This window comes from Propithecus coquereli, unplaced genomic scaffold (assembly GCF_000956105.1).
Source record: "Propithecus coquereli isolate 6110/MARCELLA unplaced genomic scaffold, Pcoq_1.0 Scaffold201, whole genome shotgun sequence".
NCBI classification, from domain to species: domain Eukaryota; kingdom Metazoa; phylum Chordata; class Mammalia; order Primates; family Indriidae; genus Propithecus; species Propithecus coquereli.
This window is the reverse complement of record NW_012145079.1, coordinates 3423671-3442562: the sequence shown is the minus strand read 5'-3', so window position 1 is coordinate 3442562 and position 18892 is coordinate 3423671. Positions and strand designations below refer to the sequence as shown.

Below are 18892 nucleotides of genomic sequence, written 5' to 3'. Positions count from 1 at the left end.
GAGTAACATGGTTCCAGCTGTTAGTTCTAGGTGTTGGGAAATTCTGCCTGTGGAATACAAAGTAGGGGATCAGAAAGATATGGCAACAGACACAGATGGGGTGGTCTTGGCAAGCAGTTTGTATCATGGTATGCAGTATATACAGCAACAAGAAAGCTGTGAAAGACCGAGCATGCAAAAGGATTCTCTAACAGAAATCTGGAAGACAAAGTATCCAGGAAGGTTGTTAGAGACAGAATTCCCATTTATGAGGGGAGAGAGCTTGGTGGGATCTGACCAGTGTGAATCCCTAGTCCGAGTTACCCTGGCCAAGTTAGCAAGTCAAGGATCACAAATGAGGGGGGAAAGATAAGTTCAGATATCAAAATTAAGACGTCATCCAAGACCACGCTAGTTATGAGGATGTTCCTTTAAGAGGTTTCATTGAATCCCTCCAGCCCAAGGTCAGAAGAGGGCAGTGGGAACACATCAGGACTGAGTGAGCTGGTCAGACTGAAGAGCTGCTGCTTAGTAACAGAAGAATCCAGAAACAGCTGAGAACAAGGGATGAAATGACCAGGGAAGCCAGGATGATTTTGTGTTTTCTTTATGATCCATGGTTTGTATCAAATCTATTTCTGAAAGGAATTGAGGATTCTAAGGCTGAGATTAAAATTTTATGTACAAATAAACAGATGTTGATGAATTAAAATGGAGTTTTAAACATTGGCATTAAAGATAAAACAGATGTGGAATTAAGCCAACAAAGAACGTTAGCGATCTGTGATTTAGTTTATGTGAGATTATTGATTTTCTCCCACTCGAGAAATTACTATCCTCTCTTACATTAAATACAATTCTTTGATGGTCTGAAAATAAGGTTGGGCTTTTAAAATTATCTACAAAATCGTAGGGTATTCATATGTAGTTGCTGTGTAGAGGAAAATTACCTGACTTCTTAATTCATGTGCTAATTAACCATGTTTCATCAGAATGGGATGGAAACGGGCACAGGTATATAGAGGCATATTTTATGAGAGCTGTGTGAGCATCAAACACGGTGCTCACAGGCCTGGGCTGTCAGTAAAGCCGAGGTTGACAAAGGATGCTGCCTATTTCTCATCTGGATACAGGGGCGGAGAGTTTTGCATGCATAATCATAATGGCTGGGTTAGTCTTGGATTTCCATTGTGAATTATTTTTATATGATTAAATTTTGTATAGGGAATTAGAAGACATGTGAAGAGACTTTAGTACCTGGAAAACACATGAGGAAACATTGAAACGTACTTGGATTTTCTAACATGATTGGTTTTACATTTGCTCCATTTTTTAATGTCCTGTCAATAGTACATAGGTTTTCTTTATTATTCCACATTTTAAAAACAGTATATATAGCTTTCCTTTTAATGAGGTCATTTAAAAGAAAAGATGATTTTACTAAAATTTAAGTGTAGCAGGTATTTTTTTCATGTCAGAAAGATTCATTTCTATTCAAAGCTATGCTAATTCTGTTTTCTGCGGGAAGCATAATTTTAATTCCTCATTTTCTTTGCGACCATTTGTCATGGGTTTTTCAAGTTCATGATATGTGCACTCTAAAAAATGGTGCACGACATCACCAATAGAAATGTCTATTCGACTTACGTTGAAAACGCATTATTCTGCTTTTCACATCGTATGCCTTTGCAGCTTAATCCTTTTGTTTCTTCATAATAGAAGTACAATTGATTTAGGCCATTTGCAAATGCTAGCAACACAAGGCAGTATATGAACAGAAACTTCAAAATGTCCAGGAGCATTCTTCCCAGGGATATTTGCAGGGGTCCCAGGTGAGAATTTGCAGTAAATAGTGAAATCAGACGCAAGGAACTGAAGATGTTTGCAATAGCAAATAAAGCCTCTGCCACCAGAGTGGGATGCCACATGTCCCAAGATTCTCGTGGATTAAGAGCACTGTACTGGAGAAAACAGAGAAACAAAGGGAAAGTAAATCAAACCCATGCATATGAAAATGTTTAGCTTTTTTAGGTCCATCCAGCATAATGACCTATTGTCAGGAAGCTCAAGTACTCCATGATGGTGGCAGCAACATTAATCTACACAAACATAAAAGTTTATTTATTTATAATTTATGAGCTTTAGTTTCAAAGTGGCCTTCTAGTTCTGTCCTTGTCAATCGCAGTTTTTGTTAATATGTTAATTACGTATGTCCTTCAATTTTCTAATGCTCTTTACAAAAAGAAAAAGGAAATATTATATAAGGCAAAAGAAACCCCACCTGATTTTATATTGGGAAAAGATTGCAATATCTTGATAGCAAAGAAAACTACATTATAAAGAAAAACTATTAAATTTTGAACAAAATCATCAATGACCTCACTTACAATATTTGACACACTTGCCAATTCTAGAGGAATACGTGTAGCATGCAAATTACATACGAATGAGTGAAAATAGTTGTCTGTTGCCATGGAAATAGTAATGGCCAATATGGGCATAAACATCAGTGCTTTTTATCTGGCATATCCTAAATGTAAATACAACCTAATTTAGCAATTGTCCTGGTGGTCACTGAATTGCTAATTTTTTGTATTTAATATGTAAAAATATAATATTTATCTGAACATTCTTTAATTAGATAAAATATGTGATTGGAGAAAAACATATTTGCTACTTTAGATTTTGGTCAGCAGTTATTTAAAAAGTAAGTCAATTAATTAAAATGTCAGCTTTGAATTACCCTGATATTTAACACTAAAAAGAGCAAAATGGAATTTATCCCTTGTACTATTCAGGTAAATTTGTGTCCTTTTTAAAAAAGGGTCAAATATGCTCCTTAAAATATTGCAATATGAAAACGTATAATTAAATTTGTATAAGAACTGAACAATGAATTGAATTTTTTTCATCACTAAATCTATGTCTAGACAACAGGATCTTTTCCCTAATGATAATGTAAGAAAAAAAGAAAGTTCTATGAGCCCTTTCAGAATAATTTCCTTCTTTTTATAGTTCATTTTACACCAAAGACCTTTATGAATGTTAATCCATTAATTTTCCTTAAAACTAATAGTACGTTTTAATTGCTCTGAGGAGAAAATGTATCACAAGCTCCTGATCTTACTCAACACTCAGACTCTTGCTTGACTGACAGTTTAAAACAATCATGTTTCAACTAGAAGAAAATTATTTTCTATTTTTAAATCTTGATAAATGTTCTTGAACATTCCCACGCATAGCTTTAGCATAAAATAGCTAATTATCGAAGATGCAGGGAAAAAAAGTTAAGATATTTTTCTTATTCATTGTAACAAGAAACTTTGGGATACCAAACACTACCTAATTCTCTCAATTTAGTTCCCCCGTATATGACACCTCCTTTTCCTTCAGAGACCAAGATCACATTATCCTTCCTTTCTTCACTTCTCTCTTAAAGGACACACACGCCTAAGTGGAAAACAACTTCCTTTATGTTGACAGCTAATTCTATTTCTGTTTTTTACTGAAGATAGCTTAGGACTATATTTCAAAATGTACAAAAAATGAAGCAAGGAGCATTCTTAAGAATGCAATCGGTTTTTTGAACTTCTTACAACATTCAACACAATACCGTGCATATTGTGGGTGCTCAAGAAATATTTTCTTTTGTGTAGTATTCATACTCCAGTGAGCAGACAGGCACAACTAATTATAATAAAAATGCTCTAAGAGATGAACACAAAGTGCTGAGAGAATAGCGAAGAGGAAGTGATTAACTCTGTCTGGGGCTTGTGAGGCTAGGAGTAGATAGAGATTATATGTTGTCAGAGCTTTAAGAGTCCTTCAAATCTAAGGAGATGCAGTGCCTTGCTCTAGGTCGCACATCCATGGCAGCTGGATGTAGTGTCCATTATCACACCCTGACTGGGTCCCGCTCTGTTATGGACGTGCTGAGCATAGTGAGTGATCTCAGCTGGGACTCAAAAAATCATAGGAGGAAGGTTTTGTATTTTACATATTCTGCCCCTGTATAAATATCCAAGTTGGCGTCAGAGTCTGGCACTTCTACTAAGTGTCGGGAAACAATGCTACACTAATACGTCCACTTTATACAAGGTCAAGGCCTTCTGAGCAAAACTTCGCTGGCATGTGAATTAAAGGATGCGTGAATGGCAAACAATCATTGCAAGTTAAGATAGAGACCTCCTGAGAGACTAGAAACATCTCTCCTGGAGCCATCTGCTTACATTCTCAGAATAATAAACCTAGAGGCCTTTGCATCCCCAGAGAGAATTTATTTACTTTAGAAAGTTAAGGTCTTTCTCTTTTTTTATCCAGGGGAAAGATGGGCAGCTGGCTCAGCTGCACCATATAAATTCTGGGATTTATAATTTCCGAGTTTCTCTCCAGTGGTATAAACCCTTGTACATCTGGCTCTCATCATGTCTCCCCTAGGGGACTGGAGCGTGGGGAACCAATACTAAGATTACTACGTGAGTAAATAATTTATCTGTTCTCTGATCCCAAAACGCTCATTTCTTGTCAGGGATAAATAGACATATAAACATTGAGTAATTATCTCTTGATTTCATTCTTTTAAGTTTTGCTTTTGAAAATTTTTCTTCCATTATTCACATATACATTTTCTTAGGATTTTAAATATAGTCATAGTTTTACAAAGTAACTTTTTTTTTTTTTTCTTTTTGAGACAGAGTCTTGCTCTGTCATCCCAGGCGGAGTGCAGTGGTGTCATTGTAGCTCACTGCAACCTCCAACTCCTGGGCTCAAGCGACCCTTCTGCCTCAGCCTCCCAAGTAGCTGGGACTATAGGTGTGCATCACTATGCTGGCTAATTTTTCTGTTTTTAGTTGTAATTATTCTGTTCAGAAGGAGAGCCTTTTAAAATGTCTGGCATGGGGGCCATCCTTGTTTAATTGGTCCATTGTATTAGTTAGCTCAGGTTGTAACAATAAAATACCTTAGATTGGGTAGCTTAAATAAGAGAAATTTATTTCTTGCAGTTCTGGAGGCTGGAATCTGAGATCAAGGTGCCAGCATAGTTGGTTTCAGGTGAGGGCTCTCTTCCTGGCTTTCTCCTTGTGTCCTCACACAGCAGAGAGAGAGAGAACTTGCGAACTCCCTGGTGTCTCTCTTTATAAGGACGCTAATCTAATCATGAAGGCCCAACCCTCATGAATTCATCTAAATCTAATGACCTTCCAAAGGTACCATCTCCAAATGCCACCACACTGGGTGTCTCCAACATATTAATTATGGCAGCGGTGGGGGGTGGGGGACACAATTTGGTCCACGGCATCCGTCCTTTTTCAATTCTTCCACTTGTAGGGGAGATCTTTTTAAAGCACACACAAAAGGACCCCTCTAACCAAGGCCGTGGTTGAGTTTGGACTCTAAATCCATGCTTGATGTGAGTACTGCTTATATCACTTCCTACCTGTGTGACTTGGAGCAAGTTAATACTTAATCTATGCTTCAAATTTCTCTTCTGTAAAACAATAACCATAATGAAACCTCATAGAATGTTCATGAAGATTAAATCAATAAACATTTAATGGCAGAGAACGGAACCAATATAAGCACTCAGTAGTTGCTCTCAATTTTTATATGCAATGCAACAGCATTATAATATTGAAAGACAGAGCACAAAAATATATATGACTTCAATATTCTTCTCTTTAAATGCAAGGTTTTGTGGTGCTTTCTTGAATACTTTTATTCGATAGCACTTTACGGCTCATGGATTGTGGATTTTTTTTTTTTTTAATTTGCTTCTAATCCTCAAGAGGGAAGTTTGTCAATTATTTTCTCTTTGCACTATGTATGAAGTATTAGTTAATCTGGAGCTTGTTGATGCCTGGGGGTACAATAATAAAATGTCACTTCAGCTTCATTAGGGCTCATTTATTCCTGCCCCCATTTCCAGGATCATCCCACATAGATATTGAACTCCGCTTTATATACTCCAGACTTTTCCACATTGTGTCTTTTCTCTCTTGAATGTTCCTGCGTGCTCATGAGCATGATAGATGCCCACTCACTTTGTCTTCCATACATTTCCATGCTATTACAGTCAAGTTTAGTTCCCTCCTTGATGCTACCATATCCCCTGTCACAGACCTTATCCCATTGTAAGATCCTTACTTATGGATTTCTCTTTCATCTACCTGACCGTGAGCTACTTGAAGGCAGGAGCCACCTCTCAAGCATCTTTGCATTCTCAGGAACAAGATCAAAAGCTAATTTCTTAGTGTGCTTCAATAAATGCACATTGATTGAATTAGCTGCTTGATCAATATAATAGCTGTTTGCCTTATTTATACCAGATTCTATTTTTTTGCACACAGACAAGGCAGCTTTTCCTGAAAGAGTAATTTGTAAGTTATTAAAAATTAGCCTGGGAACATTGAAGGCTAAAACAAAAATAAAGTAAGGAAGGATGAGTCAACAAATCACCATGGCATCACAGACTCCCATGATAAGTTCTCTTTTGATTATCATCATCAATTTACAGATAATAAAATTGAGGCCTACATTAAACAACTTGCCCCAAATCACACAGATTAGACATAGTAAAGGCAAGTGTGAATCTAGAGCTCGAACTCTTTTTGAACGAAAATAAGCAAATGAGGAAACATAGTAAAGATATTACCTGCGGACTCATAGTATCTAAAGAAGGATGAGAAAGCAGGAGGCAAAGAAAAAGAAGAAAAACTAACCCTGAGTGCTTACTCTGTAAAAGGCACTTGAAATATATTAACTCATTTACTTCTCATACCAACAGCATAAGGTGGAAATCATAATTTTCCTTGTTTTATGGATGAGACAAAGAGAAGTGAAAAAACAGGTCCAAGGTCACCCAACTAGGAAGTGATGGGGGAAAGAAATGAGCCCAGGAAATGACTCTGAAGTGCATGCCATTGAACATACCCATGCAACTCAAACACACATTGTACTAGAAGCAAATCACTCATAAAGAACATTTCATAATTTAGATTCGCAGTCACAGCTGAATTCCTATAACCAGTATATAAACAATTTATTTTCTGAACATTTTGTGTTCCTTAGGTCATCGTCATCTGTGGTATTGCTGTGTACTACTTCATCTCCTTTTCCTCTTCCCTCTCCTCCTTCATTACTTGGGTGAGTGAGCTTAATTCTAAATGTAAAGCTTCCCTGTAGTATAAGGAACAATGTTCAGATTTTAATAGTAAAATAGATTTTGTATGTGTTGGATTCACAACTTTTTAATTAAATTGACATCCCATATCTGAAATCTCATATCTGAAAGTCTCGAGGCAAAAAAATCCACAAGTATCCATTAATATATGTAAGTGTACCCACTACATGTGAGATTTCTTATATATGAAAAAGTATATGCACAAAAATAAATACCATATAAAAGTAATAAATACAAATGCTATATATCTTAATTGAAATACTGTCTCTAAGAAATGCATAATAGAAGTTTCTTTTGGACTCAATTTCACACTTCCTTGAGCTGTTGAATAGGATTATACAACACAAAGCTCTTCCAAGTGTCTTCCTTAGGTCAACTGCATCAGCATCACCTGGGAGTTTGTTAGAAACGCAAACGTGGGCCTTGCCCTAGTACTCCTAATTTAAAATCCGTGGATGGTGTGAAGGAATCTGTGTTTTAGCAAGCCCTCCTCATCATTCTCATTTACCTAGAAGTTAGAGTAAAACTGTTATTGTCATATAATTCCAGAATTTTATGATAGCACAAGGCCACAAAAAACCCCCCATATTCTCCTTTTTAGTAGAAAGAGGTCTAAACAACTTTATAGATGTACCTAAGGATCACCACAGAGGAAAGGGGATTGAAGAGCTATGCACTTAATAACAGGTTGTCCACCTCCTACGTAGATGCACAATGTCCTTTCATTAAGATAGTGCCTTCTGCAGTCTTAAACTCGTCAGGATTATTAGCCTCAATGCGTATAGATAAAATTACCAAATTGTGTTTTCATTCTTAAAACATAGCTTGCTTTCCATAAAATTGATAGAAATTGCTTTTTCCTAATATTTTGGTGAACATTGGCAACATTTTAATTGAACAAATGCTGGAAACTATGGCCTTCTCAACTGTGGGCAATTTTGATCCTGTCATAACTGAAAATTGCTCAAAGGGACTCAGGTCATTATTTTAAGAACTAGACTAAATGAGTAAGAGTTCATTAACATGTTAGCATTTCCTAGTTCAGATCATTAAATTGCATGAATTATTCATGTAACACCCAATTAAACATTCTTTGTTTTTTGCCAATTCACTGATCATTTTAAAACACTTTTTTTAAAGGAAAAGGAAAGAGGGAAAAGGAAAAACATAAACTAGATAATCCTTTGGTTTAAAAAAATTCCCCCAAAATACAAAATAATCCCAATTGTCATTGAAGAACAAAATGTTTTATGTAAATTATGTGGTTGGGGATAAGATTGATATTGTACAAAATCTGGGGGAGTAATGGGTGTGTGAGATTTCAGGCACTGTCATATTGAATGGGATGAGGAGACCAATTATATTCTGCTCTAATTATATTAAACTATATTAGTTTAAACTGAAATAGTAATTTCAGTTCTTTGAAAGAGTAATATTTTGATCTGTCTATGAAATTTTATCTATTAGTTATAACTGATAAAAATAGATTTTGGTTGCCAAAATTTAAACAGTGTTTGAGGTGGAATATCATTAAAAATGGAAAGGATTAGAAACTAGAATTGCTACTGTGAATAATTTTGCTATTTTGTTCTATTTAGATGCAAGAAAATTGGATGAGAACTTCTGAGTGTTTATTAAAACTTGTTTTGTGATTATAGATTATGCATTATCTATGTATTTTATCCCTATATATCTATCAACAAAACCATGAGCCGATGAATTTCACATACATATAAAGCTCTAGGTAACTTAATTAGTAAAAATAATAGCATCGTCAAGGTATATCATTAATAATCAGAACTTATGCTTTATCAACAACAGAAATAACAGTTACCTTTACAAATGCAACAATTTTCAAGGATATTGTTGCTAAATATAAGGAGTTCATCACAAAGTCCATTAGATTCCACCAATCATGGATGTAATCTTGAAGTCCACCATCCCACATCTGTTTAATTTCTCCCCATATAAAACCTGCAATTATAGAAAGATTCATTGTAAGTGTGATTTTCAATTAAATCACTAAAAAAAAGACATATGCAGTTTAACCATTATAGATCTTGAAGCTCAAAAGATCATATAGTTATACTAGATACAACATGTATTTTTAATATATAATAATATGGTGTTCCAGCCATATTTTAAGACTTTCAGGACACTAAGTTAATTCTAGAAGATCCTTTAAGGCAGCCTCACTTTTCTTTTATTCATTTGATAAATTCATAAGAATGTGCAATTTTTAAATTAAACTGTAATTCCTCTAAAAGTATATATTTATCTCATGGAAAATATAACATTTTCTTATAAGCAAATACCTTGAGATGTATTTCCTTTCAAGTCAAAATGACTCCAATATTCATGAAAAACAGTATATCTAGCAAACATAACTGGCTCAGACAATTAATCTGATTACCTTATTGTGCTTCTTTGAGTGGTTAGTGCCTTCAGAGACCTGATTTCAGTCTTGGAGAAAGGATGGTTATAACACTCATGATAATTCATTAAAAGATCTTACATCTAGCAATCACTTGAAAGCTATATACAGAGAAAATATAAATTCCTTTCCTTTATCATGGTCACATTTTAAATAGAAAATCCTTTATTTTCAAATTCTATCAAGTACTTACAAAATATCAGTGTAGATTATTTTATTCCCATAATCTTATTATAAGGGTATAATTCTATTTCTAGAGCGTAAAGATGAGAAGGAGAGATATCAAAGTATATGGGATCAGGAAATATTAAAAGGATAAACTACATTATAATTTAAAATTTAAAAAATTATAACTACATTATACTATAACTACATTATAACTACATTAATACAAACAAACAATGAGGCTCCTTTAAGATAATAATAGCCTGGAACATGAAATGTGTAATACTGAGTTGAACATCTGCTGAGGACGTAAAAATCTGGAAAAAGCATTGCCCCTACACTAAAAGCAAGAAAAAGATTATAAAAATCATAACTTTTCATGCATTTATTCGAGACAGAAATATTTAGCAAACTGGCAAAGGGCCAGATATGGGCTCCTTGGTGTGCTGCCCCCTGTGTGGTGGTTATATGACTGTCTGTGTTTGTGAACATTTTGTATCTCTGTACTCCCTTGAAAAATGTAGTGCTTACCTTAATTTGAATGCAGCAAAAATTATGAGATTGATGCTGATGAATGAAAATAAGGATAGATAAGAATACATAAAAATAGTAAATATTATTGTAACATATTGATTATAGGTAATATATGCATTCTTATGCATTTCTTTTACATTTTCTGTATGTCTGAAAAATTTTATAATAAAACTTAGAAATGAAAGGGCAGTACACATGATGTTCTGTCATTATTTAGTGAAAACTAGTAATGGCTATTTAAAACTATCAATGAAGTTTTATTTTTAAATTTTAAGTTACATTTAAATTTATAACCCATATGAGAACTGATTTCAGGTGAATTTCTTATACTGTATATTTTAAAGTCTGCTGTGGAACACTGCTTTATTCTATTTTTGGTATTTACATCCTAGCTTCCCCTTTCAGGCTTCTTTCATAAACAAATCTCCCTTGAGAGTTCAGATAGGATTGGGGCATAATTGGGGAGGTGACAATTTTCCCCACCTCCATGTCGAAGAAAAGAGTATATCAGAACTGAATAAGATATGAAACATCCACTGGGTTTTAGAGCTGGCGGGGAGCTTAAAACTGATTTCATCCAATGAGGAAAAATGCTTGACAAACATGGAAATAGTTCCCTCTCCCACACTCATGGTGCTTTTCCTACTAAAGTAGGTACAGTCACAGAAACCAGCAGACAAGCACAGTCTACAACAAGAAAATTAAGGCCCAAAGAAGCAGTTTGAACCAAAGAGACACAGCATTAACTAATTCTATGCGTTTAGTTAATGGAAAAACCAGCACTTGATCTGAATCTCCTAAATGCAGTACGTTTAGAAAATATTTTCTTATTCTTTAGATTTTACAGTGTAGTTTATCTGGTTTGTCTTGCTTGAAACTTCCAACTTCCAGAGATTAAAAAATATGTGCATGCAATAATTGATTGGACAAATGCATTTCAAGTTAATTTTTAGCAGAAGGAACAGTGATAAGAACTAGTATATGTCGGGTGAGTGAGGTGCCAGCTCAACGCAACTAGCAATCAGCTTTGCGATCTTAGCCAAGTAGCCCAATCTCTCTAGGTTTCAGTTTTCTCACTTCAAAAAAAGAGAAGGGATTATACTACTTCTAAGAAGTATGATTTTACCCTAACTGTATAAATTTCTAGGTATTGTTTCTTCCCGTTAAGATTATCAAAATTTTACTAAAATTAGTCATCACAATAGCTGCCATGAAAGTGTCTTGTACGAGAGAACAAACACTTGCTCTGGTCTGCCCAGAAAGCAGAACTGGATCTTGATATGAAAAGTACAGAAAGACAGCTTCTGGCCCAATGTAAGGAAGAATTCTCCGGCAATTGGAGAGAGTGGCTCTAAAGCTGTAATGGATTATCCTTTGAGCTAGAGATTCCAGTCCAGAGCCGGTCTTCTGTCGATTATACTCCAAAGAAATTCCAGCAATGAATGTATGCAATATGGTCTATGTAATCTCTAAAGTTCATTCCAATTGGATGAATCTTTCATTCAGTTGTTTTCATATTTGTATGTATTATAAAGTAAAATATATTTTAAAGTATCTGTTAACCAATCAGAGCATTTGTATTTTATTACCCATTATGGATAGATTGCATTATCTCCTTACCTGCTTCTACTACACTGAAAAGCCAAATGTGATTATTAACAGTCACCAAAACAGCTAACTGGAACATTTTGTGGACAGTTATGTAGAGGAAGAAGACACTCGAGCTAAGTGCTTCAGAGGGCAGAATGAGGCCTATCCTGGAAAGCAGTTGTAAAGAAGTGGCTATGAGCTTAGTACGAGGCAGCATTTAACTTGAGAGTTCCTTACTATTAAATATCTGAGCAGACTTTGTTCTTATTAGATGGGTTGAAGGAGATGAAACTTCAGTTGAAAGTTATAGACCAGATGACCTCTAAGGTATCCTAAGAAGACTAACAATAAAAACTCACAATTCTGATATATTGTAGTTCCTTTGAAGGCGAGGAGGAGACATTAAGTCTGACTTCTTGACCACCTAAAATCTCATCTTACTTCTGACCTTTGAAAGTCACAGTTGTATGGGATAAAACAGAGATCCTGATAAAATCAGGAACTCATGCCATCATTTTTTTTTTTTTTTTTTACTTGAGCCATAGATAAAACTGCCAATCAATGCCTGATGGGGAAGGGGTTGGGCTCTTTTTTGTTTTTAAGCTCTAGATTGAAGTGTCGTTTCATAGAGCTCTAGTCCCCACATACCTTATTGGTGGCTATTGATTTCTATTTGTTATGAGCATGTTAGTGAAATACCAAGTTTCATCTGTTCTGGCAACATTCACTGAATTTTTGAAGAAACAAGCTTTTAGAAAAACCAGAGGGTGCTATTAACTAAATGAAAAATGCATCCAGATAGTAAACTATTCATGGTAACTAAAAAGCCTGAAGAGAACAAAGCTTAAGGGAGCTTCTGTCACAAAATGTTTGTCCTGTTCCCATAATGGGAACATTTCAAAATTGCTCTTTGCTGTTTATAAAAAGATGACATGATTTCTCAGAGTCGTGGCGGAGGCCTAATTACAAGCATTGATGTCAAGACTGTGGGGAACAAGGAAGGAAAGATCATAGAGCAAATGACTCAGAGAACTTCCTTTTAAAAATATTTGTGGATGCCTGGAAGTTTTTCCTATTTTTTTCCCCTACCTTTCCCATAACAGTTTTCACTCGTGGCTGTTGGAGAGTTCTATTGTATTAACGTCCCAGCCTGTGAAGCTAGCTGTGAGGATGAGATGGAGTAGGCAGTGCTCAGATGCCACATTGAACAGCCCCAATTACATGTGACAAAAGTGTAACTCTGCAAACAGATCTCTTGTCTTGTCCTTTCTGGCTGTCCCTACTTGCACAAATAATAAACAACAACCCCAAACAAAGAGCAAGTCACCTGGTCATCTATGGCAACCTCCAAGGGTCTGTTATTTAAGTCCAAAAGCTGTCGGGGATCTGATCTGGTCTGCTCATAGAATCCTGAGCTCCATGGTAAGGCACCAAATCAATGAAGATAAAAAGAACACAAAGAATTCTTCCCTGCTGGACCTTTGTTTTGTTTAATTTTTTGATTTTCAAACCAAACGTAGTCTCTAGTCAAGATTCTGCTTCTGTTCAAAGAGAAATTTAAATGAACTGTTTTACTCAGAGACTCACATTATGCTGCACCCCTAAGTGGCACTCAGTTTAGGGGCAGCTTCCGCCATCTCAGCATTATGTTTAAAACCCAAACAAAGATGAAGACAAGGGCTCCAAGTATTCATTTTCTGAAGAGAGCTTGCAGAAAATTATAGCCAAACCTTTCCTTCTAGGGCTTACCAAAAGGCATCAGGACCATATCTATTATAGACAACTTCCCCCTCCAACCCAGTGGTCTATACAGGGAAAACACAGGGAGACCGACGGAGAGAGAATGACCAGGGCAGGTCAGTGCAGTTTTGTGCTAAGAAGGAATACCAGAAGGAGAGATGAGGTGTCTACTCACCAATATTACTGTCAAGTGAGGGGGACTCCAAGAAAGTCCCTCATAAAGTCGGGGAATTGCTACAAGGAGAAACTGCTCTCTCATTCCCTGCTGGAGCATCTGCTTGGGAAATTGGCTTACTTATCTCCCCTTGGGTCTAGCTCATCAGGGAAAATAGAAACACAGTGGGGCTTGGCAGTGGGGCTTGGCAGTGGGGCAGCCTGTGGCAAACTGACCTCCTGCCATTTGAGGTGGCAAGGTTCTGTGATGCTCTTGTAGGGTAAATGGGTATTATAGGAAAAGGCCGAGTTTGAGCCTTCTTGCCAGGACTCAAGAGGGACTTGTTAGGGTCACAGGACCCAAACGGGGACTGACTGCTGGTTACAGGAGTTGAGGGACTGGAAGATGCCAGGCAGAGGAATCTCTGATTCCAAGAACTATGCATTGTAGAGGCACAACAGAGCCCTCAAAGAGCACTCACACACCCCTCGGGAGAGTCGGCAAGTCAAGGCCTGTCACACAGGCTACTTAGCAATAGCCAGAGATGCAGGACAATCAACCAAGAAGGAGCTGTGACCAGGGTACCAGTTAAGTAATGAAGACATTTAACTTCTTCCGTCATTCCGCTTCCCTAAAGCAATAGGAATAGCAACAACATTAAGAGTTTATGCCCCTCCTTCCATTCTAGTATTGGGGTTGCAGGATGAGCAAAAGATGGACAATTCCAAGTCCTTCAAGCCATGGGTCAAGCCTTTGTTGGGCAAGGAAGATATTTAAACTGATTATAAGATTGACTTTTAAGGTGAACTGGGCCTACTATTAAATAATTCAAAATTTTAGGACATTTATGATATCTAATAGTAAACTAAGGAACGAGGAAAGGATATTTGATATAAGGTAGCTGGAGAGAGTGATTAGAAGAAGTAAAACTGTTTTTTTGTTTAGATTCGAATGCAGTTGAAACTCCTTAATATGAACTTGAAATTTACATGAAATTTGACTTCCAGAATTGTTTCTCAACTTTGAACGTTAAAAATACCTCTAGAATTTCTAAATCAGCCAACCATAATCTGAATTTTTCATAAGAATTCACAGTAAGTATAGTTTTAGTCAGTAGACTGTACTTCATAGAACACTGACATAAAGGGACAGTGAATGCTTAAATAGTCTTAGTTTGAAGACATCTAAAAACGCCTCAACCACTATGGTTTTGACACCATTATTTTAACATTTAGAGAAAAAAAACTAGGAATATACAATTAAGGAAGTATATATTTTCAAAGTTTATCAAGAAAGAATGCCATGTTAGTTTCAGAGTAAAACTAAAATGTAGAACTTTAGAATTCCAGATCACTTGATAGATTATGACCTAAATATAGTTACTTAAAAATCAAGTGAGATGTATCTATCAGTGTAGTAGCATTCTTTTTATAGTATTTCTGTTGAATTTAAAATTTTCCATGAAAACTAAGAAATAGAATGCTTATGTAGATGGGAACATGATGAGTAAATATTTTTCCAAGTCTTTGCTCAATATAAAATTTTGAATGACTGAATATCAACTTTTTCAGTTGAAAGTAGAAAGTAGAAAGTTACCACTTTCTACTTAATATAAACTTCTTAATTTTTTTCTTTTTGTAGAGACAGAGTCTCTGTCACCCAGGCTGAAGTTCAGTGACACAATCATAGCTCACTGCAGCCTTGAACTCCTGGGCTCAAGCGATTCTCCTGTCTCAGCCTCCTGAGTAGCTAGGTGAGCTCCACCACACCCGGGTAATTTTTTAAAACAATTTTTGTAGAGATGGCGTCTCACTAGGTTGCCCAGGCTGGTCTCAAACTCCTGGCCCCAAGTGATCCTCCCACCTCAGCCTCCCAAAGTGCTGGGATTACAATTGTGAGCCATCACACCCAGCCTAATATTTCTAAAATAAATATGTCCAAAGGAAATATATGTATCTCTTTACATTTTCCTGAGCACCCTACACACACACACACACACACACACACACACACAGAGCAATAAAAAATTTGAAAATTAATAATGTCCTTGAAGAAAGGAAATTTAATGTTAGGTCTTAGCAATTAATACATGAAAAGCAAAAAAAGGAATTATCTCTAGGTCATATCAAAGGACTTTGTTCTTTATTTCTTGGAATAGATTGCTTCTTTCAGGATTAGAGAGCTGCATAACGTTTTAGACTGGAAACAGGCAATGACGATAGAGCGGTGATGTGAGGGTGGTAGTGATAAATTTGGCCTGTTGGCAAACATGATCCTCAGTAGTAAATCACATCAGATGTGCCTCGTAAAGAACATTACACCTTTATTGAATCAGAAACATGGTCCACTCAAATTTAACCTGAGTAAAAATATGAGCGGGCAAACAGAGGCAGAGAAGTCTCAGTATGGAGACGAGGTTCCTAGCCTGGTTTTGCCTCCTTTCCTTCTGCCTCTCACAGTTCTGGGGTAGTGTCTTGTAGAGGATGGAGGCTCTAGCTCTGGAGTTACACCGACTGGAGTTTGAATCTAGTATTTATCACTTGTCACCTTCTTGATCCTGGACAAGGGATCTAATTTCTCTAAGTCAGTTTCCTTTGTGTGAATTGAGATATTAACATTATTTATTATGGTTAAATGGAATACAATTACTGTGAGGTTCAAATGAGAACATGCATTTAAGTAAATCACTCAGCACAGTGCCTAATTTTTTTAGTTCCTACTATTATTACTACTATTACTGTTGCTATTCTGAACTAATGGAAACTAACGCAAGGATCCCTCTAGTCTTCTACTTTGACCTTTCCTTTCCTGGTATCGGACCCCTCTATTCCTGGGGGGGGGTCCTATTATTTCCTATTATTTCCCTTCTTCCCTTAAACCACCTGAACCATGTTGCTGAACATTCTCTGAAGGCCTGTAGATTTCAATTTTGGTGTATCAGATTTGTATTGCATTGTCATAGCCTAAAAGAGTTCATTTTATCTCCAATAAATAAATCATTTACTTAGCCTTTGTAGGTGCACACAAAACAATTTAAATTTTAAAAATATTTCAGTCTTTGAGATTTTACTGGGTAGGTGTTTATAAGTCCATAAAGATGATCTTGAAATATTTTTTCCCACAGATAAACAGGAAAATGAGGATCATATGTCATACTGCAATGATTATCTGATTTCCTTGAAAATTAAAATATTCATTTAAAATTAATAAATGGATATTCTGCTGCTGTGTTTGTCTGCATGTGCCTGCAGGTAGTTTGCTGAGATTATTTGAGCACCTTGCTGAGGAGGGGAATGGGGAAACCTATAGGCTTGTGTCTCATAATTGCAAGGATATCTTTGGGGGGATACTTGAGGGAATGAGTAATTCAGGGCTGAATGTATGAGTACCTGAAGCCATATGAGCTTCATGACTTCAGACAAAAGATGAAGAAATGGTCACAAGAAAGGAAGAAAATATTTGTATAGGACTGTTAGTCTTTAGATGAGAATGTGATCATCGTTTTTCATTTTACATCTTCAACTGGGCAGGCCTCGTTGAAATGTTCAAACTCGCTAATAGCAACCTTTTAAAACATACGCATATAAAATAAATCGTGGAAATGACAGACCAATTTTGTTAAAGAAAAATTGCTAAATAAGTCTGTGTCATAAGCAAGATGTATAATCTGGATATTATGAGCGATTCTTACTTTATGCCTAGGAATTCAATAGAAGCTATTTTTAACAGAGTGTAGATTTCCTCCTATGGCACATCCCGTTTCCTCAGTTGACCCTTCTCATCATCACGCTCAGCGTGCACAGATTTACATACTGGTTAACGGCGGCATATTCTCAGGCATGCCCACAATGCCAAGTCACTTCAGCAGCCCTTTTGTGTTCTTATAGGAACAAAGTTATTTCCTGCTTTTTAATATGGCAGCCTTCATCAAAGTTCTACTTATTTTATGAAACATGGTATCAATTTCATAATGTTTTGCTAAGCCGATAATATATAAGTCTACATTTTATATATGCACACTTTTTTGTGCAAGAGGATTAAGTTATAACACAAGTTTGTTGCAATTGAGTTATAATGGATTCTGAGGAAAAATCCAAACTGGGTTTTGGGAGGGCAGGAGCACCAGCTTCCAAAGGTTTTTATTTTTTTTCTTCTCTGTTTTACTCCATATATCTCCAGAAACAAATGGCATGTGTTTGTGGACTGCTGCTATAATTTAGATGAATTCTTACAATGTACACTACACATATAACATGCTTTATTTAGTTTGCATGTTAAGTTTTTATAAAAATAAATTTCTCATATGAATATTCTATTCATTTCATATTCCTGGTATTTTATGTTAAAAATCAAACCCTGAATAAGTTAAGAGCTTCAGAACATAAAAGTCTCTGATCGTCCAGCTCCCAGCTCTTTCTAATCCATCATTCAGTCTTTCTAATGACACTTTCTCTCCAGACACCTGAAAAGTATAGCTCTGTTATCAGGCCCATAGGAATGCTTGATCAAACTATTGTTTTACTTTTTACTCTAGCTTATATGGGTGATTTGACAGTATAAGAAGGATGTTGGTGTGTATCTGTCTGGAATTTACCTATCTGTTGAGAGAGTTCTAACAGAATTGTCCATGATTAGTTTTCTCCACTGGTAAGAACTATACGTCACAATGACTAAAATCCTAAGTTTGATCCCTCTATGAGGCTCTTGGATTTCTTTCTCATATGCTAAAGTTCATCCTGACAGCAAAGATCTGCAAGAAGAACTCTTGAGGCTGTTTGATGAGAGAGAAGAAGTGTTGATGACCTTCAATACAAGCAAATGTGAAGTCAAAAAATTTCAAAAAGCTTTGCAGGATGATGAGTTACAACTTATCAATGACACCACGGCACAGGGATAGAAGAGCCATTGTGAATTACTTTCTAAAGATATAAAACACAATAGATTTCAATTTAAATAGTCAACAAAATGTTGAACTTCAACAGGAAAGATGTTGAAAATAACATAGAAACATTTCGCCATTGTACTAAATCACAGGATAAGCGGATCTAAGTATGAGGCTAAATACAGTTCTTATTGCTGAAATACAGCAAAGAATATAAAACAGAAATTCCCAAGC

The 18892-nt window shown here is 36.0% G+C and overlaps 1 protein-coding gene across 6 annotated transcripts in view; it reads right to left on the bottom strand.

Moving 5' to 3' along the window:
• TRPC4 (transient receptor potential cation channel, subfamily C, member 4) overlaps positions 1-18892 on the bottom strand; it is a 242636-nt gene that overhangs the window by 24307 nt on the left and 199437 nt on the right. For all 6 annotated transcript variants that reach the window (XM_012643823.1, XM_012643822.1, XM_012643824.1 and 3 more), the window contains 2 exons: positions 8994-9133; positions 1627-1940 (listed from right to left, as the gene is read on the bottom strand). In XM_012643823.1, the coding sequence (XP_012499277.1) occupies positions 1627-1940; positions 8994-9133 (454 nt within the window). The remainder of the gene's footprint in view (positions 1-1626; positions 1941-8993; positions 9134-18892) is intronic.